At 57.9% G+C, this 26,841-nt stretch overlaps 1 protein-coding gene across 3 annotated transcripts in view; it reads left to right on the forward strand.

The window, feature by feature from the left end:
- Nucleotides 1-26,841, forward strand: part of PITPNM2 (phosphatidylinositol transfer protein membrane associated 2) — a 146,639-nt gene that overhangs the window by 112,810 nt on the left and 6,988 nt on the right. For 2 of the 3 annotated variants that reach the window (XM_060118428.1, XM_060118427.1), the window contains exons 3-16: nucleotides 7,161-7,375; nucleotides 8,479-8,600; nucleotides 11,189-11,416; nucleotides 13,708-14,016; nucleotides 15,097-15,192; nucleotides 17,046-17,150; nucleotides 17,312-17,382; nucleotides 20,622-20,869; nucleotides 21,302-21,491; nucleotides 21,630-21,749; nucleotides 22,324-22,529; nucleotides 23,056-23,234; nucleotides 24,627-24,797; nucleotides 26,590-26,754. In XM_060118428.1, the coding sequence (XP_059974411.1) occupies nucleotides 7,161-7,375; nucleotides 8,479-8,600; nucleotides 11,189-11,416; nucleotides 13,708-14,016; nucleotides 15,097-15,192; nucleotides 17,046-17,150; nucleotides 17,312-17,382; nucleotides 20,622-20,869; nucleotides 21,302-21,491; nucleotides 21,630-21,749; nucleotides 22,324-22,529; nucleotides 23,056-23,234; nucleotides 24,627-24,797; nucleotides 26,590-26,754 (2,425 nt within the window). Of the gene's footprint in view, nucleotides 1-7,160; nucleotides 7,376-8,478; nucleotides 8,601-11,188; nucleotides 11,417-13,707; nucleotides 14,017-15,096; nucleotides 15,193-17,045; nucleotides 17,151-17,311; nucleotides 17,383-20,621; nucleotides 20,870-21,301; nucleotides 21,492-21,629; nucleotides 21,750-22,323; nucleotides 22,530-23,055; nucleotides 23,235-24,626; nucleotides 24,798-26,589; nucleotides 26,759-26,841 lie in introns of all 3 variants that reach the window. The other variant, XM_060118429.1, reaches the window with a different exon arrangement.

Consider the following 26,841-nt stretch of genomic DNA (forward strand, 5'->3'; position numbering starts at 1 on the left):
GGCCTTCACAGAAGTATCTGCCCGGTAGGCTTCTGGTCAGTGTCTGAATTGCACTGGAGCTCTGGCTTCCAAGCACGAAGCCAGGCACGTGCAACACACCATGGATGTTTGTGGCATTGGATTGTCTCGCCAGCACTGTATTCACAGCACTGACAAGACTAACACTCTTTGTATAGAACACCCATCCTCTTACTGATCCAGATATTATCCTTGTCTTTAGTCAGCTTGGGCTGTATAACAAAATGCTACAGACTAGGTGGCTTAAACAACAGACATTTATTTCTCACAGTTCTAGAGGCTGGGAAGTCCAAGATCAAGGTGCTGACAGGTTTGGTGTCTGGTAAGGGCCCTCTTCCTGGCTTACAGACGGCCACCTGCTTGCTGTGTCTTCACACGGCGTAAGGAGCCTGGGAGCTCTCTGGGGCCTCCTTTATAAGGGCACTAATTCCACCCACATGACCTAATCACCTCCCAAAGGCCTGACCTCCTAGCATCATCCCATTGGAGGTTGGGGCTTCGACATATGAATTTGGGGGACGATGGACACAAACGTCCAGTCCATGACAATCCATTTGACAGACAGGAAGGTGCAAGGCCCAGAGAAGTTAAGTGACTTGTCCAAGAGCACACAGCCTGCCTCCCGGCTCTAGGTACGCACTTTCCCCATGCCTTAGGCTAAGTGGCTGGTTTACAGAGTCACAAATGACTTTAAGGATGACCGGGCCTGTGACAAACCAGAGATGATCACCCCACCCCAGATGTTGCTGGCCTCCCTACTCAGTGCCTGACCAACCTGGAACCCAGGATAGGGAGACCCAGGATCGGGTCCTCATGGCCCAGATGTGACCTCAGCTCCTGCTCGTTGGGGTGCTGGCTGCGGTCCTGCCCCATGGGGGTCCCCATCCCAGCTTCTCTGCCAGCCTCTTGCTCATCCTCAGTGCCCCAGCAGTTTGCCTGGCCTGGCAGCTTTCCTCCCAGTTGGGGGTCTGATTATGAACCCGCTCCCGGCCTGGCTCTGGCTTTTCTGGGTACACGGATGCCTCGGTGCAACCCCTGGCTGCGCAAGCATTACACAGGGCCATCAGGGCAGGGAGAGCCTGGCAGGGCCTGCACCTTCATCCCGAGTCTGACCGGGCCCTCAGCATGGGAAGCTTGGCTGGGAAGAGAACAGAAGGCCAACTCAGCCTCTCTGGGGGGCTTTTTGCTCCATGCTGCTTCAGAAGCGCCACTCAATTCCCTCTTGAACCACTTACCCAGTAATTATTCCTCGAGAGTGGGGAGAGGTGAGACTGGCATCAGCCCCCCAGCGCCAGGCACTCTGGAAATCTCTCAGCCTGTTCAAGGACCAGGCTGATCTGCCAAAGGCACTGTTTGTCCTGTGGCTTCCTCATTCCTCGCCGAGCCAGGGGAGCCCTGGACCCTAACCCTGGACCACAGCAGATGGCCCTCAGCTCTGCTAGGGGGCTGGGAGCGTCAAGATCCCAGGAGGCTGACTTTCAGCTTCCAGTTTATCCCAAGCTTTTTCAAGTATGTAAACACTTCTGACTCAGGGCTTCTCAGACACCTGCCATCGGCACCCCCTGTTTTAAGGTGCTTTTTTCAACATCTATCCTATGCCTCCAATTAATGTGAAACCTTCCCAGCCTCCTAGGTGATGCCTCCTACAGCCCCACTCGCACTGTGTGCCTCTCGAGGCCAGCCTCCGCTGCTCCCGCTCTGGCATTGTCTTACCCGCCTCTGGCTCCACGGTTCCGGAGGCGCTCCATCCACCGTGGGGGTGATGGACAAGCCCATTATCTCCACTGTGTGACAGTTTCGTGGGTGTGAACGTACATCACAGCTCACCAGCTGTACTTTTACAAATAGGTGGCTTATTGTATGTCAATCCTACCTCAATAATGCTGTTTAAAAACTAAGTTAAATTCACCAGACTTTTCTGTGCCCGGCCTGGGAAAGGGCTAGGCTACAGAGACGAATAAAAAGTGCTTTCTGCGCTCCAGGATTGCCTGCGGGGAGACGGATGTGTATGCAGCCCACTGAAGAGAGGCCAGAGCAGTGGGGCTAGGAGGCTGGGAGCCCAGTGCTCCAGGAGGGCCTCTATTCCGAGCTGGGCCTTATGAGATGGATGGTCCATCCAGGAAGGCAGCTTCGCTTTTCTGGAAAGAAGAGCAAGACCTTAATTCATTGCCCGCTGATCCCGCTTACCATCTGGGGCGGCAGCTAGGAAGAGGCCGGCCTTCTGAACAAGCCACCTCCTCCCTGAGGCTGTGAACAAGATGGGCTCCCGTATCAAACTGCCTCATACCTGCCTGACCAGTGCTCAATATACATGTTGTTCAAGGTTAAAAAAAAGAAAGGAAGGAAAGAAAGAAAGCAAAAAAGAAAAATTGGGGCTTCCCTGGTGGCGCAGTGGTTGAGAGTCCACCTGCCGATGCAGGGGACACGGGTTCGTGCCCCGGTCCGGGAGGATCCCACATGCCGCGGAGCAGCTGGGCCCGTGAGCCATGGCCACTGGGCCTGCGCGTCTGGAGCCTGTGCCCCGCAACGGGAGAGGCCACAACAGTGAGAGGCCCGCGTACCGCAAAAAAAAAAAAAAAGAGAGAGAGAAATTGGTCTGGCTGGGAGAGAGCCTTCCATCCTAGGAGGTGCCCAGCAAACGGGGGAAGCTATCAGAAGCGGCTTAGCCAGGACCCTGGACAGCTCTGAGAGCTGCCTGACTGGCCGGCGTTTCTTGGACTTTGAATCCTTTACCCCCCACCCCCTTCATCCGGTGCTTTTTCTGCACCAGGCCCCTGCCGGCGCAGGCTCCTCCCTTGCAGACCCCAGGCCCCAGGGATGGGGGAGGGGAGGGGAGGAGTGGGGAGGGGCCTTCACCCAGCCTGGGCGGGCAGGGCAGGGCAGGGTAGGTCAAGCCCGCAGTCTCCGGGGAGGCACCACAGCAACCACTTGTGGGAGTGGTTGGCAGGGATGGGCAGTGGCTTCTGATGTGAGCAGGACCCTCCCCTCCTCCTCTCCTCCCCTCCCCCATCCCTGGGGGCTGGGGCCTGTGCAGCCCCAGTGAGGCCAGGTGGGAGGCACCCTCCCCGCCCCTGCTCCCTCTCTGGCCTTCCTGTGCCTCCTCTGCCCTGGGATCCCTGGCAGGCCGCACCTCAGCCCTCAGAGACTCCGTGTGCCCTGACCCCTCTGACCTGCACGTCCTCTTCTCACCAAGCCACCCAGCACCCAGATGTTTCATTCCCTGGGGCTGCCGTAACAAAGCACCACAAACTGGATGGCTTAAAGCAACAGAAATTTATTCTCTCAAAGTTCTGGAGGACAGAAGTCCAAAATCAAGGTGTCAGCGGGCCGTACTCCCTCTGAAGGCTCTGGGGGGCTGGGGGGATCCTCCCCCGGCTCTCCCAGCTTCTGGTGGTGGCCGGTAATCCTTGGCTTCCTTGCTTGAAAGCTGTGTCACTCCAGTCTCTGCCTGTGTTGTGACATGGCTGCCCGCCCTGTGTGTGTGTCTGTGTCTCCGTTTTCTCTTCTCATAATGATCCCTTCTCATTGGATTTAGGACCCACCCTAAGTTGTCTAATCCACCTAAGTTAAGATGACCTCATCTTAACTAATTATCAGTACATCTGCAAAACCCTATTTCCAGATAAGGTCACAGTTTGAGATGCTAGGTAGACATGGATTTGGGCGGGGAGGCCTTTAACCCACTACACTGGGGCTTGGGCAGCCAGGTAGCCCCATCCCCACTTATAGTTTTAGAAACTGAGACCAGACACAAGAAGCAACTTGTCCAGGATGAGAGGAAGTTGGCCACAGGGTTAGGACTACGGTCTCTGTACTTGCTCAATAACTACTTATCAGCACCTACCTTGTCCCGAGGCGTTTTCCTTGAGGCGCTCACTGCTTTGGGGCGAGCAGGCCCTGGAATCCAACAGGTCTGAGTTCGTCCTGGCTCTGTGTAACCTTGGACGGGTCGCTCGGCCTCTCTGAGGCTCCACCTTCCCCTCTGTACCTTGAGGGTGATAGTAGTCCTGCAGTCTTCTCAAGGGCTCATTGCAGTAACTCTATGAGAAAGCGCATGCCAAGTGCTTAGCACAACTGCTAATAAAGGAAGCTACTGTAAGAGGCGGAATCTTGGAAAGCATCCAGGAAATGGTCGCTGTTTTCATTACGGAATCCGGGCCACATTCCAGGAGCTCCTTTAAAGAGTGAGGAATGGCATGTCCCTGCTCTGACTCCATCTGTGGCCTCAACCAGGGTCTGCTCTTTTTTCTGAAGGGGACTCAGTGTCTCTGGCCATGGAGATGTATCACGTCTTTGTGCCTTAGAGAGGGTGCGTGCCCCGAGGGCGAGGCAGTGCGGTGGGGAGTGCCTGTCTACGTGTGCGAGGACTCAGGTGCGTGCATGTGTGAGCGCATGCGCACCTGCTGCTCAGGAAGCTGACCGAAGACGGCCTTGGTGGCGCTGTCATGTCACCATGGAAACAGATGCTGGGCTTAATGTCACCAGCACCTTGACCACGAGGTTCTGTGCAGAAGCGGAAACCTGAGCTGCTGGACCCTGGGAAGGACGTTCGTGGCAGAAAGACACTTGAAGGTGACCCAGGCATCACATCTCCAGGGCAGTGCCTCCGAGGCCCCTTCTCACTCCTCGTGTTTGATCTCTCTGAAATCTTAGTTGAGTACAAGAGGCAAGGTTGGTTTTTATTTGTTTGTTTTGTTTTAGACCAGATTTATTGAGCTGTAAGTGCCACACCACACAATTCACACATTTAAAGTGTATAGTTTAGTGGCTTTTAGCACGTTCACAGAGTTGTGAAACCATCACAATTCTAGAGCATTTTCATCATCCCATAAAGAAGTCGCTCTCCATTTTCCCCCAACCCCCAGGCAATCAATAATCTACTTTCTGACTCTCTGGATTTGCCTATTCTGGACATTTTATATAAATGGGATCCTATAGTATATGGCCTTTTGTGTCTGGTTTCTTTCACTCGGCATGTTTTCAAGGTTCATCTGTGTAGTAGCATGTGTCAGTACTTTATTCCTTTTTACAGCCAAATCATGTTTTATTGTATGGATATAATTCGTTTATCAGATATATTATTTACAGAAAATTTTCTCCCATTCTGTGCATTGTCCTTTCACTCTCTTGATAGTGTCCCTTGATGCACAAGTTTTTTTTTTTTTCATTTTGATGAAGTCCAATTAACTATTTTTTCTTTGGTTGCTTGTGCTTTGGGTATCATATTTGAGAAACCATTGTCAAATCCAAGGTCATGAAGATTTGCCCCTATGTTTTCTTCAAAGAGTTCTATACTTTTAGTTCTTACAATCAGGGCTTTGATCCATTTTGAGTTAATCTTTATATGTGGTATGGGATAGTACTGCAGCTTCATCCTTTTGCACGTGGGTATCCAATCGTCCCAGCAGCATTTCTTGAAAAGACTCTTCCCTCCTGCATTGAATGGTTTTGGCACCTTGTTGAAAATCAATATGTATAGCGTATAGATCTGTGGGTTTATTTCTAAACTCTCCTCTCCATTCCATAGGTCTGTCCTATGCCAGTACTACACTGTTTTGATTACTATAGTTTTTTTTTTTTAAAGAGCTACTACCACCCGCAACGGGTGGATGAATCTTTTTTTTTTGGCTGCGTTTGTCCTTTGTTGCCGCGCGCGGACTTTCTCTAGTTGTGACGAGTGGGGGCTGCTGTTCGTTGCGGTGCAAGGGCTTCTCATCGCGGTGGCTTCTCTTGTTGCGGAGCATAGGCTCTAGGCGTGCAGGCTTCATTAGTTGTGGCACACAGGCTCAGTAGTTGTGGCTCATGGGCTTAGTTGTTCCGCGGCATGTGGGATCTTCCCAGACCAGGGCTTGAACCCGTATCCCCTGCATTGGCAGGCCGATTTCTTAACCACTGCGCCACTAGGGAAGTCCCTACTATAGTTGTGGGGTTTTATAAAATTTATTTTTGGCTGAGTTGGGTCTTCGTTGCTGCAAGCGGGCTTTTCTCTAGTTGCGGTGAGCGGGGGCTACTCTTCGCTGTGGTGCACGGGCTCTAGAGCTCGTGGGCTTCAGTAGTTGTGGCATGTGGGCTCAGTAGTTGCGGCACACGGGCTTAGTTGCTCCGTGGCATGTGGGATCTTCCCGGACCAGGGATCAAACCCGTGTCCCCTGCATTGGCAGGTGGATTCTTAACCACTGTGCGACCAGGGGAGTCCCCCTACTATAGTTTTATAGCAAGTTCTGGTATTGGACAATGTGAGCATTCCAACTTCGTTTTTGTTTTCAAAATTGTTTCGGCTGTTTGAGAGCCCTAGAAGTTCCATGTGAATTTTAGGATCAGTTTTTCCCTTTCTACCAAAACTGCCATTGGATTTTGATAGGGATTACATTAGACCTGCAGATTGCTTTGGGGAGTATTGACATCTTAACAATATTAAATCTTCCAGTGCATGAACACAGATGTCTTTCCGTTTATTTAGATCTTTAATTTCTTTCAGCAATGTTTTATAGCTTTCTGTGTACAAGTCTTGTACCTCCTTGGTTAAATTTATTCCCAGGTATTTTATTCTTTTGGGTGCTACTGTAAATGGAAATGATTTCTTTATTTCCTTTCTGCATTATTTGCTTTTGTGTGTTGATTTTGTATCCTGCAACTCTGTTGAATATATGTATTAGGTCTAACAGATTTGGGGGGGATTCTTTAGGTTTTTCTGTATATGAGTGTGTCATCAACAAATTGAGATAGTTTTACTTCTTCTTTTCCTATTCGAATGCCTCTTACTATTTCTTTTTCTTGCCTAATTTCTCTGGCTAGAACCTCCAGTACAATGTTGGCTAGAGATGAGAAAGCAGGCATCCTCATCTTGTTCCTGACCTTGGGAATACTTTCAGTCCCGGCACACTCAGGAGTCAGAACGGAGGAGTTTGCACATGCAGTGCTGGGCTCGGACAGGGAACCGTGGCCCCTTCAGTCTCCTGCATGAGTGCTGGGGCACGTGGAGCCGGGGTGGGTGGGGGGCTGTCCTGAAGTGACACAGGAGGAGCCAGCCTGGTTGGACAAAACCCCACCCCCCATTCAGCACCCTCGGCCAGTCTCCTGAACCTCTCCCCCTCTGCAGCGTGCTCTGGACCCACACATCGCTGGTGCTTTTGTCCCCACAGAAGAAGAGCCGTAATGAGACGTTCGGTGAAGGCAGCGGCGTGGAGATCCTGGAGAACCGGCCATACACAGACGGCCCTGGCGGCTCCGGGCAGTACACACACAAGGTGTACCATGTGGGCATGCACATCCCCAGCTGGTTCCGCTCCATCCTGCCCAAGGCGGCCCTGCGGGTGGTGGAGGAGTCCTGGAACGCCTACCCCTATACCCGAACCAGGTGAGCTTGCCCTCAGCCTCGTGCTGTCTGCTGGGGAAGCAACCCTGCAGCATAGATCCTGGTGCTGGTCCCCCAGACAGGCTCAATCCCCACACCCCAAGGAGCCCTGGCTTCTGGGGAGCTGAGCCTCCATTCTGAGTGGTACCCTGAAGGTCCCCCAAGTTCCCCCTCAGAGAACAGGCAGGAGAGGGAAGGGTATACCCCTAGGTGCCTTCTAGCCTGCCAGTGGGGGAGACCAGGAAGGCATGAGTCCAGGGAGGGCCATCTGAGACTCCTTTGCCATCTGGGAAGGCTCAGGGAATACAAACTCACTTTAAGGTTCACCTGGGAGTGCAGGACAGTCAACCAGGTGGGAAGAAACACAAACTGAGGGTAGACCAGATGGCCCAGAGATGCCCTCCAACCCTGAGATCCCCTCCAACCCTGAGACCTTCAGCGACTATGATGATGTTTTATAACAAACCATGTTGAACAGGGCTTTCTTTGGATCCCTCTGGTAGGGGGGCTCTTCACTCTGTGGCCCCCACCCAATAGAGCTGAGCACTGCTTCGTTAGAAGAGATCGGGGGCTGCTCCCAGCTGGCCGCCCACTTGCTGAGCAGGTGGAGTCCCATGAATCTCCTGGGGTTTCCTTCCCCAGGTCGTTGAGGGCCTGGAGCTTGCTGGAGGATCCATCCAGGTTATTCCTCTTCCCAGCAGCACTTTCCTCCTCTGAGCTCATCTCCAGTCAAGAGAGAGGGGCTGTTTCCCTGTTGCCACACCTGGTTTCTTAGGGGACGGGGGACCGGGTGGCATGTCACACGAAGCGCTGGTCCAGATTCAGCTGACTCAGCAGTGTGCCACCTCAGCTGTGCCTGAGTCCACACCACGCCTCACACACGTGGACACAGGGCTGCCGGCAGCTTCCTGGAACGACTCCCTCTTCCCCCTAAACCCAGCCCTCCCCCTAACCTGGGCTTGGCTCTTCTTGGGACGAGGTGAAAGTCCAGGAGGTGGACAGGACAGACGAGTCTCAGCCACCACTCCAGCCCTCGTCCTCCACCCAGCCACCCACGCCTACACCTCTAAGCTCAAGTCCTGATGGATACTCTCCTTCCCCCGCAGGTTCACTTGCCCTTTTGTGGAGAAATTCTCCATTGACATCGAAACCTTTTATAAAACTGATGCTGGAGAAAACCCCAATGTGTTCAGCCTGTCTCCTGTGGAAAAGAACCAGCTGACGATCGGTAACCGTCTACCCTGACGCTCCCAACTCCGGGAAGGGCACAGGAGCCCTGCAGGGCTGAGTTCCCAGCTTCCCCGCCCGTGGGCCCCTTGATTCTGCCCCTGATCTTCAGGCCTGGCAGGCTGCAGACCAGCTCCTGTCCTGGGCGGGGAGGTTAGAGTCCAAGCAAGCCTGGTCGGAGGTCGGCGGGGAGGAAGGATGGGTCTCCTCGGCCCCATTTCCCTGACATGCCCACTAAGGCTACGTGCGTTTCCCACTCAAGCCCCTTCCCTTCATCCCTTCGAAGTGTCCCCATCCCCAGAAATGCATGCGTGTGCTTGGGGGCCACATCAGGCTGACGGCCATGCGTGAGTGCCGCAGGCCGGATGGGGCCTGTGGCCCCTTGATGGTGGGTGGCCTCTGTTCTGCCCCCCTCTAGCTGACTGTGCCATGTGGGAAACAGGCCCCATTTGTTAAATCTTCTTTTTCAAGGGAGGCCAGAAATCAGGGTTTTCATGTGAAATCTTGCAATTCCTAAACGTTGACAACTAATTAAAAATCTTTGTAAATATGCCAGCCAAACAAGACACATCTATGGACCAGCCGCACCTCAACAAGCCCCAAACCCGTAGGAACAAGCCATTGTGGTTCCCAGATGGGTGCACGGCTGTTGTTGGAGGGGTGTTGACGAACTCCCAGGCAGCCTCAGAGGCCTGGAGGGCAATCCCCTGAGACTCCTCCCTCCTGCCGGAGTTTTTAGGCCCCAGAGGGCTTTGGGAGATACCTTAGCTTCCTAGGGCTACCAGAACGAAGTACCATAGACTAAGGGACTTAAGACAACAGATACTTTTTGTCTCACAGTTTTGGAGGTCAGAAGTCAAGGTCAAGGTGTCAGCAGGGTTGGCTCCTTCTGGGGTCCCTGAGGGAGAATCGGTTTGGGCCTCTCTCCTAGCTTCCGGTGGCTGCTGGCCATCTCTGGCGTTCCTCGGCTTGTAGACGCATCACCTCAATCTCTGCCTTCATCTTTACACGGTGTTCTCTCTGCGTGCATGTCCGTATTCGAATTTCTCCTTTTTTTTTTTTTAAATTGAAGTAGAGTTGATTTACAATGCTGTGTTAGTTTCAGGTGTATTTTTTTTTAATTGAGCCAAATTTCTCCTTTTTATAAGCACTCTAGTTATATTGGATTAGGTGCACCCTAATGACCTCGCTTTAATTAGATTTACTTCTTTAAAGACCCTGTCTCCAAATAAGGTCACATTCTGAGGCCCTGGGGGCCAGAACTCCAACGAATGAGTTTAGGAGGGGACACATTCTACCCATAACAGGAAGGAAGGCCCAGCATGACACAGGCCCTCTGGCAGCTCTTGTCGGGCCAGCTGCAGGCTCCCCCCAAAGGCCTCCTGCCATGGTTCCTAAGTCCCAGCCCTCCCCTTAGCGGCCTTTGCCTGCCTGAGCGGGCTGGGCACGTGGTCTGATCCAGGAAGGATGCGCATCCCTTCCCCACATCCTGCTGCCCTCGGGCCGCTTCTGACCAATTACCAGTTTCGGCGGGGCCAACGTCTGCGTCTGTAAACGACAACCCAGACTCGGTGCCAGCAAGCCAGGGAGACGAGACAGCCGGGGCCCGGTCGGGGCAGAGCCCCCCCAAGTGCCGTCGTCCCCACACACCTGAAAGAAGGGCTCTCTGAGCCACAGACCCTATCCTGGGTTCCTACACACCAGCTGGGCACGCAAGCCCATCTACCACATGCACACCTCGGGGAGCCAGCCCAGCAGGATGGCTCTGACGTGGGGGAGGAGCCGTGTGACAAGAGGTGGTCCTTCCCAGAGTCACCGCCCCACCCCTCACCCAGGTCCCACCAGCCCCCAGCGCTGTTTCCCAAGCGCCCAGCCCCATGGCATCTGCTGCGCACTCTCAGGCACATCCCGGACCCTCTCAGGCCCGACGCCTCCCCCTGGGCCCGTCCAACGTGGTTTCCGGACTCTTCCCTGCTGATCTGTCTGGGAGGGGCTTCCCAGCAGGCCAGCCGCCTTAAAGCGCATCTGTAGGGCCCCTTCCCCTCAGGGTGCCGGCCGGTCACAAAGCCTGGCGAGAGCTGGCGGATGTGTCCAGCTGCATCCCCATCACCTCTACCCACGCGGACACCCTGGTGGTTCCCCCCGCCCCCCCACCCCCTGGTCAAGTGTCACATCCTGGGACGTTCTTGGCCTCGCAGTTCTGCTCCTGTAGCTGAAACACCAGCTTTTCTGGGAAGCTTTACTCTTTCACTCGCCCCCACCGCCTCCCACACCCTCCATCCTCATCCCGCCCGTGCTTCTCCAGCTCATCACCTTATCTATCCGCTTTGGCAAGTGTGCCCAAAACAGGGGGTTTGCTGAAATGATTTGAAGAGGCAACAAGGAAAGCCACAGGCCCTGAGGGCGGGGGAGCTCGGGGTCAGGGTGGACCAGAACAGCATCCTCACCCCCACGTCGGGCCCCGTGGCACATCGAGGCCTGGGGCCCCACGAGGATTTGGGGGTGGCAGGGACATGGCGAGGAGACTGGATGGGGAGGGGTGGGGTGGAGGTTGGGGCAGACGTTGTCACTCACGGGGTCTCCCCGTAGATTTCATCGACATCGTCAAGGACCCCGTGCCCCCCAACGAGTATAAGACGGAAGAGGACCCCAAGCTGTTCCACTCGACCAAGACCCAGCGGGGGCCCCTGTCCGAGAACTGGATTGAGGAGTACAAGCAGCAGGTCTTCCCCATAATGTGCGCCTACAAGCTCTGCAAGGTGGAGTTCCGCTACTGGGGCATGCAGTCCAAGATCGAGAGGTTCATCCACGACACGGGTGAGCGCGCCCAGCCTCTCCGTCTGTGTGCCCCTGTCTGCCCGCCTTCTCTCTCTGCATCTGCCCGGGACTCCACGTTTCTGTCTTATTCTGGACAGGCGACCCCCAAGGCCCACATGCAGCCACCCGCCTGGTTTACCTTGACCATATAAACACTTGCCGAGCACCTACAGACGACAGGCAGTGTATGCCTGCCCCAGACACTCGACTGGCTGGTATTTGTAACATGTGATGCCCACCCACCATGGGGGAGCAGCCCCAGGGGACTGCCCCCCTGCTGCTCACAGCACCTCTCGGCACCCCAAGGCCAGACCCCAGGCCCTGCCCCGGCACTGCCGCCCGCTTTGGGCTGGAAGTCCCAGGGGAGAGCGTCTTGGACATCCTCCTGTCCTACACCCACGCCCGCCTGGCCCAGAGCAGGTGCCCAGGAAATGGGACAGCAGATGCCTAGGGGTTCTAGAAGGAGCTAGTGCCGACCCGGGCTCCTCCCTGCCCCCCAGTCAGGGCAGAGGCCAGTGCCCAGGGCCTGGTTTTAGCCCCAAGGCTCATGATCCAGGAGCGGCACCCGGGCAGACACCTGCTCACTCCAAGAGCAAGGGTGACTGTGTAGCCATGAGCAGAGTCACAGCACTGCTGGTATACTTCACAGGTGTCACATCAGCTCTCCATGGCCCTGCAGGGTGGCCACTGTCACCCCTTCCAACCCCCATTTGCAGTGGAGGAAGCCCAGGGCCAGCCCTGGGTCTGAACCCAGATCTCCCGTCCCAGCCGTCCTCGTCTGCGTCACATCTCATCAGACGGTCTGTCCAGTGTGGGTGCTGGCTGACCCTGAGGGTGGCGTGACTGAGGCCACGGCCCAGGGCTTGGGGGCACCCTCCTAGGAGCAGGGGTGAGAGGGAGTTTCTCCCAGGCAGGCTTTTGAGAATGAAGGGATATAGAAAGGACGACTGGGGAGGCCGAGTGGCCTGAGCGAGGCTGCAAGTGGGAATCGGGAGGTGAGCCCGGAGGAAGGGTCGCCAGAGACCAGCCTGGGAATGAGAAAGGGCTGGACCACCTGGGAAGCCGCTCAGCTTTCTCTAGGAAAGCGGGAGGAAGACTCAGTGATGACCTTTCCGGGTTTGCCCCCCTGGAGAAACTCAAATGCACGTTCCGGAATGTTCAGAGCAGCAGGATTATAAAAGCAAAAGGGACAAACAATGAAAGTGAGCCAAAGGCCCACTGGCAGGAGAAAGAATAAATAAAATGTGGTATTTCAAACAAATAAATACCATACAGCAACAAACCGGCAACTCACCCAAAAAAGGCAAGTGGCAGAAAAATACTTGCAGCATGACACATACATGTAAATGTCAACAACATGTAGGCCAACCCAACATATTGTATAGAAAAACACAGAAAGAAAAGCAAGTGATAAACACAAAATTCAGGCTGGACCCTTTCAGGGCAGGAGGAAGACGCATCTGGGAGGGCGACCGTGGGGTCCGTGTTACTGGTCATGTCTACTCCCTCGATGGGGGCGGGGGCGGGGTGGAAATGCTTTATTTCTTCTTAATGTTTTTTAAGCAGCCTATTGAGGCCTGATTTTGCATCTGTTGTAAGAGAAGTTTGAGTTCCGTAAGCTTGAGTGTGTTTGCAGAGTAGTGCACACAGTTCTAGAACATTCCATGCCCCCAGAGTCTTTCACAATCACCCTCACTCTCATCCCCGCCCAAGGCGGCCCCCATCTGCTTCCTGTCCCTGTGGTTCTTCTATTCTTTATACCTTAAAAGTATCTTATTTTCCATCTTATTTTCTACATATGATATATTCCTATATATCATACTTTATTGTATTTTATATCTTATTTTATATCGTATGTGTATATATTCTGTTTAAAAAAGAAAGGACCAACATGCTTTGAACTTGAGGTTGACTTTCCCGTGGGAAATTCGACAAGAGAAGTGTCCTTGACTCTGAGATAGGAAACACTCAGGAAGTCCTTCTCCAGCTCCCCACAAGGCAGGAATTCCCCCCCTCCACCACAAAACTCAGCATGGCTTCTGAGCAGACACAGTACCTTGGGAAGCCCCAGTACCCCAGTTACAGAGCCAGTGTGAGCTTGTGAAGCCATCTGTGAGCCGGACCCCTCATTTACACATGGGGAAACGGGCACGAGGGCAGTGGTTTGCTGGAAGCCACGCAGTGGGTGAGGGGCAGAGCCTGCCCTGCACTGCGGGGCACCTCCCAGCCTAGGAGTCCCCGAGGGGCTCTAACGCGGGCGTCTCTCTCTCTCTCTCCCTCCCTCCCCCCAGGCCTGCGGAAGGTGATGGTGAGGGCCCACCGGCAGGCCTGGTGCTGGCAGGATGAGTGGTACGGGCTGAACATGGAAAACATCCGGGAGCTGGAGAAGGAGGCGCAGCTCATGCTGTCCCGCAAGATGGCCCAATTCAACGAGGACGACGAGGGGGCCGTGGAGCTGGCCAAGGACGAGGCCCCCCAGGTCCAGGCCCCCAGGGAGCCCCCCCAGCCCGGCAGCAGCGGTGGGGAGCCCCTGGTGGGCAGGGGTCTGAAGAAGCAGTGGTCCACGTCCTCCAAGTCGTCCCGGTCGTCCAAGCGGGGAGGTGAGCGCACTCTGTCCCCGCGGGTGTCCCTGCCCTTTACTCGTCCACCCCGGCGACTGCCCCTGCCAGGGCAGCCCCATGCCTCTGCCGGGGACTTCGAACTCTGAAGGTGGACCTGCGAGCCACACCTGTGGGACTCAGAACTAGTCACCTCCTTGTAGCCTCCTCCTCCAAGTGAAGCCCAGGGCGTTGCCCCAACCCTGGCAGGTTCCCCCAGACTCACCCACCCAGACTCACCCACACAGCCCGGCTGACACAGGCAGGCTGGCCACGTGGGATCCCCACTCCCAACTCCTGGGACCCAGCCGGCTGCAGCTCTGAGCCAGGGTTCCAAGGCGGGGTTGGGGGGGGTCTGGGTGCGCTGCACCCAGCACACCCAGGAGAGGCTTCTGCGCCTGAGGGAGCAGCCAGGCCAAAAGACCCTGAAAGGCTTCAGATACTCAGAAAGGCCTTTCTCTGGAACTCACTTGAAAGTGCGGTGGTTATTGGGGAAACTCGGGGTATTTTGTATAAAACGCCAGGAGTCCCCCCCCACCTCCCGCAAATCCAGCTTTTCCCACACCAGGCTTGTGCTGTGCTGAAGGGATCCATGGAAACACACGCATCAATACCTTTAATCTCACTTCCCGCCCCTGCCGGGCATCCCTGTCTGTCGGCCCCGCCGTGGCAGAGTTGAAGGGGCTCGCTCCTGGAAATTGCTTGGCGGTCCACTGCCCAGGCCTGGGTTCAGCCCCTGGTCGGGGAACTAAGATCCCGCATGCCACACAGTGGTGCGACAAAAAAAAAAGGGAGGGGGCCTCGCTCCTGAGCAGATGAGGTCAAGGGCACAGGAGTGGACCCAAGCCTGGGTGACTGCACGTCCTGGCCTCATACCTGATACCCTCCCCCATCCACGTCCTCCTGGGACAGGACTGCATCGTGCCAGGTGGGCTGGGAGATGCGTCCGAGCCGCCCCGCCCTCATTTCTCCATTGCATCCCCTTCTGAGCCCTCCTGGCCCAGCATCATCGCACCTGCCTGCCTCCGCCCGCTTAGCCCAGTGCTGCTGGGCGGTCGGTCAGTCTGGGGTTTTGCCTTCCAGCGAGTCCTTCCCGCCACAGCATCTCGGAATGGAGGATGCAGAGTATTGCCCGGGACTCGGACGAGAGCTCAGATGAGGAGTTCTTTGATGCTCACGGTAGGCGGTAGGCGGGCACCCTGGAGCCCACGGGCCTTCCCAAGAAGGGGAGGGGAGGGGTCTGAGAGAGCTGCAGGGCCTGCAAGTCAAGGTGGGGGTTACCTGTGAAAAGTTCTGGGTGAACAGCAGCACGTGGGGGCAGGGGCAGGGTGAGATGAAGTCACCGGGAGTCTGGGGTCTCACACTCACCTTAACCTGGTATCAGAATGTGCATGGGGTCTGGCAGGTGGGGACTGTTCTCTCGAACCCCCGCAAAATGGAATTACAATCAGACGGTGACGTTTTTCCATATGTGAATTTATTCCCGAAGGGAATTCCCTGGCGGTCCAGGGATTAGGACTCGGTGCTTTCTCTGCCGTGGCCCGTGTTCAATCCCTGGTCAGGGAACTAAGATCCCGCAAGCCATGCGGCGCGGCCAAAATAATAATAATAATAATAATAATAATTCCCTAAGAAGCTTTACAAAAGCATAACTTCTTCTAATCTTCTAATTTTTGTAATTACTGTCCTTTCATGATTAAATTAACACACATCTAATGTAGAAACCTTAGAAAATACAAACAAGTAGAAAATACATGAAGTGCCCATTTTCCCGCGAATCCCAGAATAAGCACAGCAAGCAAACAGCCGGATAAATCACCCACCTGTGCTGGGAAGATGCACATACCAAACATCCTTGCTTCGTACCTTTGCTTTTCCTCTTGAGGAAGTAAGAGGGGCCGGCAGGCAGGTACAGGGAGACAGGTTTGCAGTTTATAAGGCAGGACACACTCAGAAAGGGACAGGGACTTGCCCACAGGCACACAGCAGGGCAGAGGCAGATGTGGCCCTGGGGTGGGGACCTGGAACAGGAGGCAGGTGGTTCCTGAGCCAGCCTCTGCACCTGGGGCCTCCCTGAGGGTAGAGAGGGTGTTTGGGGCATCCCATACTCCCACTCCCCTCCAGCCAGGCCAAGAGGCTGAGCCCCTCCTGGCTCTGTGTCCCTGATATGAGGAAAAGACACATCTAATGCAGAAACTTTAGAAAAAGCTGGAAAAGAGAAGAGACAGCAGAGCAGGAGAAGCCAGAGCCGCAGTGTCCTGGGGAAACTGTCCCAGTGACCCACAGAGGAGGGACCAGCCATGCCAGAGCGCAGACAGCTGCTTCCTACCCAGCAGTCATGGGTGAAAGTTCTCAGAAGAGCAGAAAAAAAAAAGAGTCATGGATGGAACTGTTCCTAGCAGCACTTCTCACTAAGCTGTCCTTTTGTGGACATTGAAAACAGTCAGGAACATCATGGAGAAACAAGACGTGGTCCATCCATACGATGGAATGTGACTCGAGCATGAAAAGGGATGAAGCTTAGAAACACCATGGGAAGTAGAAGAAGCCAGACACAAAAGACCACATACTGTATGATCCCATGTATGGGAAATGCCCCGAACAGGCAAATGCAGAAGGACAGCAAGTCCACCGGTGGTTGCCAGGGTCTGGGAGAGGCGGAGGATGAGGCATGACTGCTAACGGGGACAGGTTTCCATCGGGGGAGAAGTTCTGGAACCAGATAGAGCTCATGGTTGCACAGCATTGTGAATGGACTGAATGCTACTTGAAAATGGTTAAAATGGTGCATTTTATGTTAAGTGAAAGTTACCCCAGTTTCTTGAAAAACATCAGGCAGAAGCCCCGTGAGTGTGTGGCCATGTATCCATCCTGTTAAGGAAGGGAGAGCATAGAACCAGGTGGGGAGGGCCACATGGGCCAGAGAAGCGTGGGAGCCCCAAGAGCGGCCACTCTTGGGCCACCCAGCACCCCCCCTCCCCCGACTCCCTGCCCTTGATCGGGGTGCCGAAGCCCCTCTCTCTCCTCCCCAGAGGACCTGTCCGATTCAGAGGAAATGTTCCCCAAGGACATCACCAAGTGGAGCTCCAACGACCTCATGGACAAAATCGAAAGCCCTGAGCCCGAGGACACACAGGGTAACCAGCTGGGGGGCTGCAGGGGACAGCCTCCTAAGGAGGAGCACCCAAGCACCCAGGAGGGCTGGGGGGACACCTCGGGCCCTGCTTGTCACGGTCCCAGCCTCTGTCCGCTGGGCCTGCCCCTTTGCTCACACCCACCCACCGCTTCTGTGTTGCAGACGGTCTGTACCGCCAGAGCGCCCCCGAGTTCAGGGTGGCCTCCAGTGTGGAGCAGCTGAATATCATCGAGGTGGGTGCCGAGGTGGAGAGGGCCAGGGCTGCGGCGGTGGGGGGCAGGGCGTAAAGGACCCGCGGGGGAGACCATGGAGGCAGAACTTGGCTCCTACGGCATCAGGTCCACACTGGCCTGGGCGCCACTGGAGGGAGACCTGGGGCCCACCCCCTCTGATGCCCCTGAGAACCGGTAGGGACTGCAGACAGCTCCCCCGAGGAAGGCCTTGACCCCGCTCCACCCTTGGAAAGCAAAATGAGAAACTTGTAAATTCCAGATCAAAACTAAGATCTTCACCTTGTGCTCAGCTTGTCTGAAGTCCCTGAAGGAAAAAAGATAGACGGGGAGGAAGCGAAAGTCACGTAGGCAGAAGTGATGTGTCGGCTGTGACCGCCCCGCGGGGGGTGGGAAGAGCTCTGAGTGTCCAGCAAAGCTGTCTTGGTACAGCGCTTGTGTCCACTTCGGGGGTCCTTTGCACGGAGCTCACGCCCCTTCTCCTCCTCCAGCTGTGGGCGGTCAGAGCTGTTTGCACTGGGGCAGGAGCCGGGGCAGAGTGGGGCTATCACACGCTGCGGTCACCTCACTGCTCTGGCCTCTAGCTGCCCAAGGTGGAGACGGCATCTCTGGGGACTCAGGACCCGTGGGGAGTTTGGACCGGGGAGGGGGTGCATCCGCACCGCCCTCCTCCTCTTGGGGTTCTCTTTGAGGTCTGAGGTCGAAGCGGGCTTTTCTAGCAGGGTAACTGGGACGAGGGGAGTCGATTCCCAATTGCCGGTTAATGGCGATAAAGCAAACGGAGCCCCCCCTTGCCTTCGGCGCACACAGATCTGACGGCCCCCCAGGATGGGCAGAAGGGGCCTCGGGCTCTGGATCTTCCTGGAGATGTGCGTTTGGACCCAGCACTGGTTCTGGGACACCGCCATCCAGAGTCAGATCCCTTTGCTGGCAACGGTCCCCAAACCAGGGCCTCTTCTCCCAGCCTCAAGGAAGGAGGACGGCTTTACCTAGTCACTGCTAGGGACCCCTGGCTCTCCAGAGCTGGCTCCCAGGCCCCGCCTCCCAATGGCTCTGTTCCCACTGGGGTTCGAGTCTCAGGCAGGGTATGCCCCTGTAGAAAGCAGTTTGAATGGGAGGAAAGCTGTGTCTCGGACCGGCCTCCTGGGTCCCCGAAGAGTCCCCAGCCTCCAGCGCTGGGTCCCAGCATCCAGGCTCAGGCAGGATTCTCTCAGCCCCGCACCGCCCAGCCCTGCCCGTCCCAGGTGACTAGGGGCCCTGTCTGGGTGACAGGGAGGGTGCTGTAAGACGTGCCTTCCATGAGCCTCTCGCCTGGCTGTGTTGATCAGTCTTTGGGACCATCCGGTGCTTCTGTCCTGGCCTGTGGTCTGGGCAGCCAGTGACCACACCCTGCCTTGGGCCGTGAGTTCATTCCTGCCCAGGCCCTGTGGCCCACGACCGGCCGATGACCAGCCCCCTCTTGGGGACTGAGGCAGCCCAGCCTTGCCTCCACCCCAGGCCTGGTACCACCCACCAGCCTTCGTCCCGCCCAAAGCCCTCTGCTGCTCAGAGGCGCCCAGCCCAGCCCGACCCGTTGCCGGTGGCCTGGCCAGTCCCCGGGTTCAGTGCCCACACCGCTCAGCCCGCTCTTGGGCTCTGTAGTGACACTTGGGTCCTGCTGCTGCCCCACCTCCTGCCACCCGGTGGCCCAGTTCAGGGCCAGCTGACCCCCCATGGACCCTCCAGATGGCTTCAGCCCCTTGTTCTGCTCCTGAGTTCCTTAGGGACACGCCCCTCTCTTCAGCTCCCTTCCCCGCCCCCTCAGCCCCTGACATAATATGGGCAAGGCAAGTACTCAGCAAGTACCTCCCACACCAGAAGCCAGGGATGGGGAGAGGCCCCTGGGGATGGGGCTACAGCCTAGGGTGGCAGAAGGGCACTGAGCTGGTGGCAGGAGCTCTGGGTTCCGGTCCAGCTTGGCACTGACGCGCTGTGTGATACTGGACAAGTCCCTTGTGCTCTCTGGGCCACCTCGTGTCTAGATAGACCAGTTCCATTCCCATGGTGGATGTGTGCAAGTCTCACTTGGACTTCTGACCAGCAAGAAGTGGGGGCATGACTCCTCACAGATGAGGGGGGTCCAGATAGACACACCTGCGTGGCCCTCCCCACTCTAAGATGCTGGGGTTCTGCCCTCTGCTCTTGAGGACCTTGGTCTTAGAGTCTGGGAATGGCAGGGCCTGGGGGCCATGGGCCTGGGGCAGCGGGGGAGGGCCCACGTAGATGGAGGGAGAACTCAGAGCTGCTGGCTGAGCGGCCAAGCTGAATCCAAATCCCTGATCCCCGCCGCCCCTCTTTTTCTTTCTTTCTTTTTTTTTTTTCTTTAATTGCTTGCCTCAGAATTTTTTTGTTTTGTTCTGTTTTGTTTTGTTTTTTGGCTGCATCGGGTCTTCGGCACGGTGCACAGGCTTCTCTCTAGCTGTGGCGCGGGCTTAGTTGCCCCGCAGCATGTGGGATCTTAGTTCCCCAACCAGGGATCGGACCTGCATCCCCTGCATGGGAAGGCAGATTCTCAACCACTGGACCGCCAGGGAAGTCCCCCCACCAGCCCCTCTTAAGAGAGCCTGTGAGGGCTTCCCTGGTGGCGAGTGGTTAAGAATCCGCCTGCCAATGCAGGGGACACGGGTTCGAGCCCTGGTCGGGGAAGATCCCACATGCCGTGGAGCAACGAAGCATGCGTGCGTAGCCCCCGCTTGCGGCAACCAGAGAAAAGCCTGCGCACAGCAACGAAGACCCAGCGCGGCCAAAAATAAATAAATAAATAAAATAAGATACATTTATAAAAAAAAGAGAGCGAACCTGTGACAGACCGACGTCTGGACACAGACACACGGAGGGCAGGCAGGCCCCAAAGGCCCGCATGGGGCTGCGCCTCTGCCTGCCCCCCAAGGCTGGAAGCCCAGAAGCCCCTGCCTGGGCCCGCAGATGGGAGGTGGAGTCATGCTTCGGAAGGAAGAGACCCTCCCTCCGTGTCCTCTGTGCCCCGGTGAGGCCCGCAGGGAGCAGGGCTGAACACAGAGGGGCGGGGAAGAAGCAGCTGGGCCTCCCGGGGGAGGGGCCCCAGGCCCTGGAACAGAGGAACTGAGACGGGGGTCTCAGAGGGAGTGACTGGGCCGCCACACGCGTCCCCCCAGCAGGACAGAAGCTTCGGCCAGGAGCCGAGTCCCCAGGGAGTTCACCCCCCACCCACCCCACCCGCACAGGACGAGGTCAGCCCGCCACTGGCCGTGCCGCCCTCCAAGATCCACGTGCTGCTGCTGCTGCTGCACGGAGGCACCATCCTGGACACGGGCGCCGGGGACCCCGGCTCCAAGCAGGGCGACACCAACACCATCGCCACCGTGTTCGACACCGTCATGCGCGTGCACTACCCCAGCGCCCTGGGCCACCTGGCCATCCGCCTGGTGCCCTGCCCGCCCGTCTGCTCCGCTGCCTTCGCCCTCGTCTCCGAGTGAGTGCCCAGGCTCGCTGCCCCCTGCCCCTCCCCTGGCCCTGAGGGTCAGGAGAACCCCCCCACCCAGCCGCAGTACTGGGACCACAGTGCCAACATCCAAACCCGCCGTCTAGCCTATTCTGCCGGGAGGCGGCAAAACCTATGCAGATGGCTGAGCCTAGAGTCCTGGAGGGGCGGGGGCCCAGAGCTGAGCCTCAGTTTCTACATCTGTAATGTGGGGATGCTGACCTGCCTCTGACATACTGGCCTTACTCCCCGGCCCTGTTCCCCATGCCTGGCCTGGAAGCATCCCCACGAGGTTTGCCAAGTCAGGGCTGAGGCTCTCAGGGTGTCAGGCAGCTCCTGCTCTGATGCTCAGGTCAGAGAAGAGGGGCCCACGGGGCTGAGCTGAGGCCACCTGCTCTCTCCTGACCGGTCTCCCGCCCCCAGCCTCAGCCCCTACAGCCACGACGAAGGCTGTCTGTCCAGCAGCCAGGACCACATCCCCTTGGCCGCCCTGCCCCTGCTGGCAACCTCTTCGCCCCACTACCAGGAGGCTGTTGCCACAGTGATTCAGCGGGCCAACCTCGCCTATGGGGACTTCATCAAGTCCCAGGAGGGCGTGACCTTCAACGGGCAGGTGAGTTGTGGGGTGGGGGAAGGGAAGACAGAAACTCTGCAGGGTGGGCTGGCCTGGTCCTCCAGGCCAGGGCTCTCCCCAGCCAGCCCTCCAGCAAGCAGGGTGGGCTCTCAGGCCCCTGAGCCTCTCCCGCTCCAGGTCTGCCTGATCGGGGACTGCGTCGGGGGCATCCTGGCGTTCGATGCCTTATGCTGCAGCAACCAGACGGTGTCTGAGAGTCAGAGCAGCAGCCGCCGGGGCAGTGTGGCCAGTGTGCAGGTACTAGCTTCCCCCAGCCCCCGGAGCAGGGGACCTCCAGGTTGAGGACTGTCACCCTCTGGCTCCAAACATCCCAGAGGCCTGCAGAAAAAGGGAAGGGCAGAGGTTGCTAATGCGGGTGCCCAAAGGCAGGGGGTGGACGCGTGGGACAGGTGAACAGCTGCGCCGCGGCTCAACCTAGGAGCACGGCAGCTTCAGCGGGCAGTGAAGCAGTGTCTGCACCCTGGGGAGCAGGCTCTGGTCCTGGGGGGTGGATCCTCTGAGCTTCCCAGTAGGAGAGAGGACCCAAGGTCTCTCTGCTGCAGAGTAGCAAATGGCCTGGCAGGCCGGGCGAGGCAGCGGGATCAGTGGGAGATCAGCAAGGCCCACAGGGGCAGGCCAGGCCCGGAGTGAAGGCTGGTGGGGACCGTGGGGCACAGAGGGACAGGGCTTTTCCCTCCCTGGCTTGGGTGAGAGGCTGCTGAGCAGTGGCCAGTGGGCCTGGAGTCAGGAGGGCAGACACGGCTTCCAGGACACTGAAGAGGGGGCTAGGCCGGTGGCCACTGGGCAGTGAGCCTGCATGGGGCCGTTCCAGGACACTGACCTGCTGTCCCCGGGCACGACGGTCAATGCGGCACATGGCGGCAACCTGGAGAGCAGCCGGCACCTGAGCCGCAGCAACATCGACATCCCCCGAAGCAACGGCGCTGAGGACCCCAAACAGCAGCTGCCCCGCAAGAGGAGTGACTCGTCCACCTACGAGCTGGACACCATCCAGCAGCACCAGGCCTTCCTGTCCAGGTGGGTAGTGAGGCCCACCGCCAGGTGAGGACGGGGACTCTAAGACAGAGGGACGGCTCAGAAGTGAGGACATGGATCAGATCGTGCCGATGGCCAACATGAGGGTGCTGGAGGTCCCCCGGGCCTTGTCCTGGGATTCCCAGACTGGGCCACGGCTCTTCAGCCAGGAGAAGGTGCTTGTTGGGTATGGCTGTGGTCTTGTACATGCCTTGGGTCCTCTTGAGTCGGAACAGATTGACCAGGGCTGGAAGTGTGGGGATGGCAGAATCAGGCAGCAGAACTGACCAGGGGCGGCGTGATCCCGGTCAGGGCTGTCCCAAAGGCAGGGGGCTCCCTAGAGAGGTTGGGACCTGTTGTCACCAGAGGTGTCCCAGCAGGTGCTGGACAGCTGCACTCACAGGACCACACAGGGGCCAAGCCCCGTTTGGGCCTGATGACGCCTGAGGAGCCTCTTTCAGGAGGCTAAGGACAGGCCAGCCCCGAGAAGGGCCGTGGTGTGACCTGAGTCGTCCCCCCGCATCTGCAGCCTCCATGCCAGCGTGCTGAGGAATGAGCCCAGCTCCCGCCGCTCAAGCAGCTCCACCATGCTGGACGGCGCAGGGGCCGTGGGCAAGTTCGACTTTGAGATCGCTGACCTCTTCCTCTTCGGGTGCCCGCTGGGGCTGGTCCTGGCCTTGAGGAAGACCGTCATCCCCTCCCTGGATGGTGAGAGTCCCTGCAGGCGAGGAGTGGGGTGGGGTGGGGGGGCGGGGGGTGGGCATGAGCTGGGCAGAGGGTCTCAGTGGACCCCTATCATGAGGCCATGGCCACATCCCAGACCCCTTCCTCCTCTTTTCTGCACCCCCCACCAAGGGCCCATTGCTCTCCTTTGCTCCAGCTTCAGCAGCTCAGTCCCTGGCCCCATTTCCCAGCATGCTGTTTCGTTTAATCTCCAAGGCACCTCTGGGAGCTGAGGTCCAGAGATGGAAGGGGCTGCCCCAGGATCAGATGGGGCCAGACCCAGTCTCCCAGGCCCAAGGTCTTCCCATAAGGAAGAGATGTGAAGCCAGGCACCCCCAAAGTCTCCTCAATCGGGTGGCCTCCCAGCCCCAGAGGGACCACAGCCACGCTGCTCCAGGTTCCTCCTCATGGCTACACACACAGGGAGACGGAACCTGTGGGCTAAGCAGCCGTCAGAGCAGCAGTCCCTGCCCAGTGACCCCGGGATCAACGAGTGCGGTCCAGGGAGACCTGCCATCCTACAGGAGCTGTGCAGGGGCCCCAGCGGGAAACCGAGGCTCAGAGAGGCAGGTGTAGACACTTGCCCAAGAGCAAGTAAACAGTGGCTTCGGGATGAGTGCTCAGACTCAGAGACACTGATGTTAGAGCAACGTCATCTGTAATGGTGAAAGACCAGAACCAACCTACACGGGATGCGAGCTGGTTAAATCAATTGCGGCACAGCCATACAATGGAATACCCCGCCGCAGTTAAAAAGAATGGGGCAGAACTAGAGTGCTGATACGAAAGACTCCCATTTACTGTGTTAAATGAGAAAAAAGCATAGATTATGTTCAAAAAGCATAGATTATGTTCCTATTTGTATGTATTTTTTAAAGTGAGATATATGTTACTGATAGTTTATAATGTCGTTTATAATGACATTCACGTGACCTTCCCATCAACTATGAGATGTTCGAAAGCACAGCCCCATCGCACAGCCTAGAGACATTTCTAATAGCGGAGGATGGCTCCACCCGGCTTGGGCCGCGCATGCGCGTGAGGCTCCCAAAAGTTGCAGGCGGGGCGCCAGCCCCGGGGCTCTGGGGAGAAAGGGAACCCTCCGTTATATGTCTTTTATCATATATATTTCTGTACTTAAAAAGAAAATTTTTAACTACCGTCATTATAACTTTTTCAATTTAAACAAATTTGGTTAATAAAGGGACAGTGGCCCAAACAGAATCCCAAAGTTGATGGAGACACACTTTCGGGTTTCCCTGTATCCCCAACCCCGTGCCGTCGCGCTGCACCCAATCCCAGCCTGCTCTAGGCCCCGCCTCCTGAGGGCGGGGCTAGCTCCAGGCTCTGCGACTCGCCCCGCCCTCCGCCCCCCAGTGTTCCAGCTGCGGCCCGCCTGCCAGCAAGTCTACAACCTCTTCCACCCCGCCGACCCGTCGGCCTCGCGCCTGGAGCCGCTGCTGGAGCGGCGATTCCACGCCCTGCCGCCTCTCAGCATCCCCCGCTACCAGCGCTACCCGCTGGGGGACGGCTGCTCGACGCTGCTGGGTGAGAGCCCCATGGGCCCCCGGCCCTGGGGGAGGGCGGGACTTGTCCCCTCTCCTTGGGTGCCCCAGGCCGGGGCTGGCCCTGCTGTGCGGGGAGCGGCAGCCTGCCCTGAACACCTTGGAAGCGGGACACCTGGTGTAGGTGCGGGTGCATGAGCCCCACCCACCCCAGGGAGGTAGGAGGAAGACAGCCTCACAGGCCAGGACCTCCCCCACTCCCCCTCCCCCCACACACACACAGAGCTAGGGACCTCGCTCCCCGCCCCACCACCCCGCCGAGGCAGAGCTGAGGACCTGAGGGCCCCTGGCTGAGTCCCGGGCATTGTCCTGCCATGTGAAGGGACCCCCATGGCAGGCAGCTCCAGAGCCTCCAGGTCACCTAGCCTGAAGCCGGGGTGCAGGAGCATGAGAGAGGGCTGCCCGTGGCCCACTCTCGCCCCCCGGGAACGGCCCGTCCCACCTGCCCCAGTGTCCTAGTCCTGTCATGTCCTGGCTCTTGAGCAGCGCGTGTCTGTGTCACGTGCACACAAGTGTCTGTTCTTGGGTCCCCTCTTCTCTCCCCCTATGCCTCCAGTCCAGACCGTGCAGAGAAACGCCCAGCTGGTCCTGGAGAGCGGCCCCCTGGTCCCCCTCCCTCACAGGGATGGCTTCCTGGAGACCAGTATCCCCGTTCCCGCACTCACCTGGCAAGACGGGCCCACCCCAGCCCGAGCTCTGCTAGTGTGTGTAACCCCCTTGCTCGTGGTGGCGTCTGCTTCACCGGCTGACCGCTGGTCCTCAGGGACCCCCGTGCCCTCCTTGGCCACCCGGAATTTGTGGAACTGTGGTGGCAAGGAGCAGAGACTGGGCAGGACAGGCCCCGGGAGCAGACCTGGTGCCCCCTCTCTGGACACTGGGCTGAGCAGGGAGGGGACCCCAAGCAGAGGAGGCGCAGGAGCCCAGAGAGGGGAGCAGCTGTCTCAGGGTCACCCAGCACAGGGGTCAGTCTGAGGGTCCTCTCCCCCGTCTCTGAGGCTAGCAGCAGGAGTTGGGGTGAGGCCTCGAGCCCGCTGGGACCCACCTAACCCCCAGGAGAAGACTTCGGTCCTGGCGAGGGGTTGGATTCTCAGGGCCCCACTCCCTCTCCCTGAGGAGGTCCAGGCATCTCCTGCACCCCGTCTAGATGTGGGTCCTGTAGCCGAGACCCGTTCTCAGGCTGGACCCAGGTGAGCCTGGCTCAAGCCCTCAGCACCTGCCTGTGTCCCCAGATGCCCATTCAGGGCTGGCTCGACGTGACCCATGTGTGAGGGATGTGCCGGGGTGTTGCCTCATTCTCAGTCCTCAGCGCTGGGCAGCCCTGGGAAGCTGCCCCAGGCCCCTGTTGTTAGCGCCCCCAAACCCAGCTGCCGCGGGCTGTGGGTCAGGCCAAGCCAGGCCGAGCCCCAGAGGCCAAGAAGGCTCAACTGGAAGGGTGGCTGGCATGGGGCATGAGCCCGGCCGCCTGGCCTCCCTGCCCACTGTGTCTGTATTGGTCCGTCTGTCCACCCCAGCCCCAGCGCTGCCTTCTCTCTGCCTCAGCTCTGGGCCCTGAGCAGGCAGGCCCTGGCACGCTTGGGCCCACCCTCTCTGCCAGCTGTGCTCAGATGCCCCTGCTCCTCTGCAGCTGGACGTGTCGGCCTTGCCTGGCACAGTGGCCGCTCCAGCCGCCCCAGCCCCGGCACATGCTGGACGCCCCCCACCACCGCTCGGGGGCTGGAGGGCCGGGCTGGGCGAGGCCTCCTTACCCGCGGCCTCTGGTCCCTGTCCGCCTGCAGCAGACGCACTCCAGGCCCACAACGCGGTCTTCCAAGAGCACGCGGCCCCCTCCTCGCCCGGCACAGCCCCCACCGCCCGAGGTTTCCGCCGGGCCAGCGAGATCAGCATCGCCAGCCAGGTGTCGGGCATGGCTGAGAGCTACACGGCGTCCAGCGTTGCCCAGAGTGAGTGCAGCACTGCCGGGCCTGCCCTCCCCGTCACAGCAAGGGGGCTGTGCCCTGTCGCAGCCAGTCTCAATGGCGGCCACTGTG

This window comes from Mesoplodon densirostris, chromosome 15, assembly GCF_025265405.1.
Source record: "Mesoplodon densirostris isolate mMesDen1 chromosome 15, mMesDen1 primary haplotype, whole genome shotgun sequence".
NCBI lineage: Eukaryota > Metazoa > Chordata > Mammalia > Artiodactyla > Ziphiidae > Mesoplodon > Mesoplodon densirostris.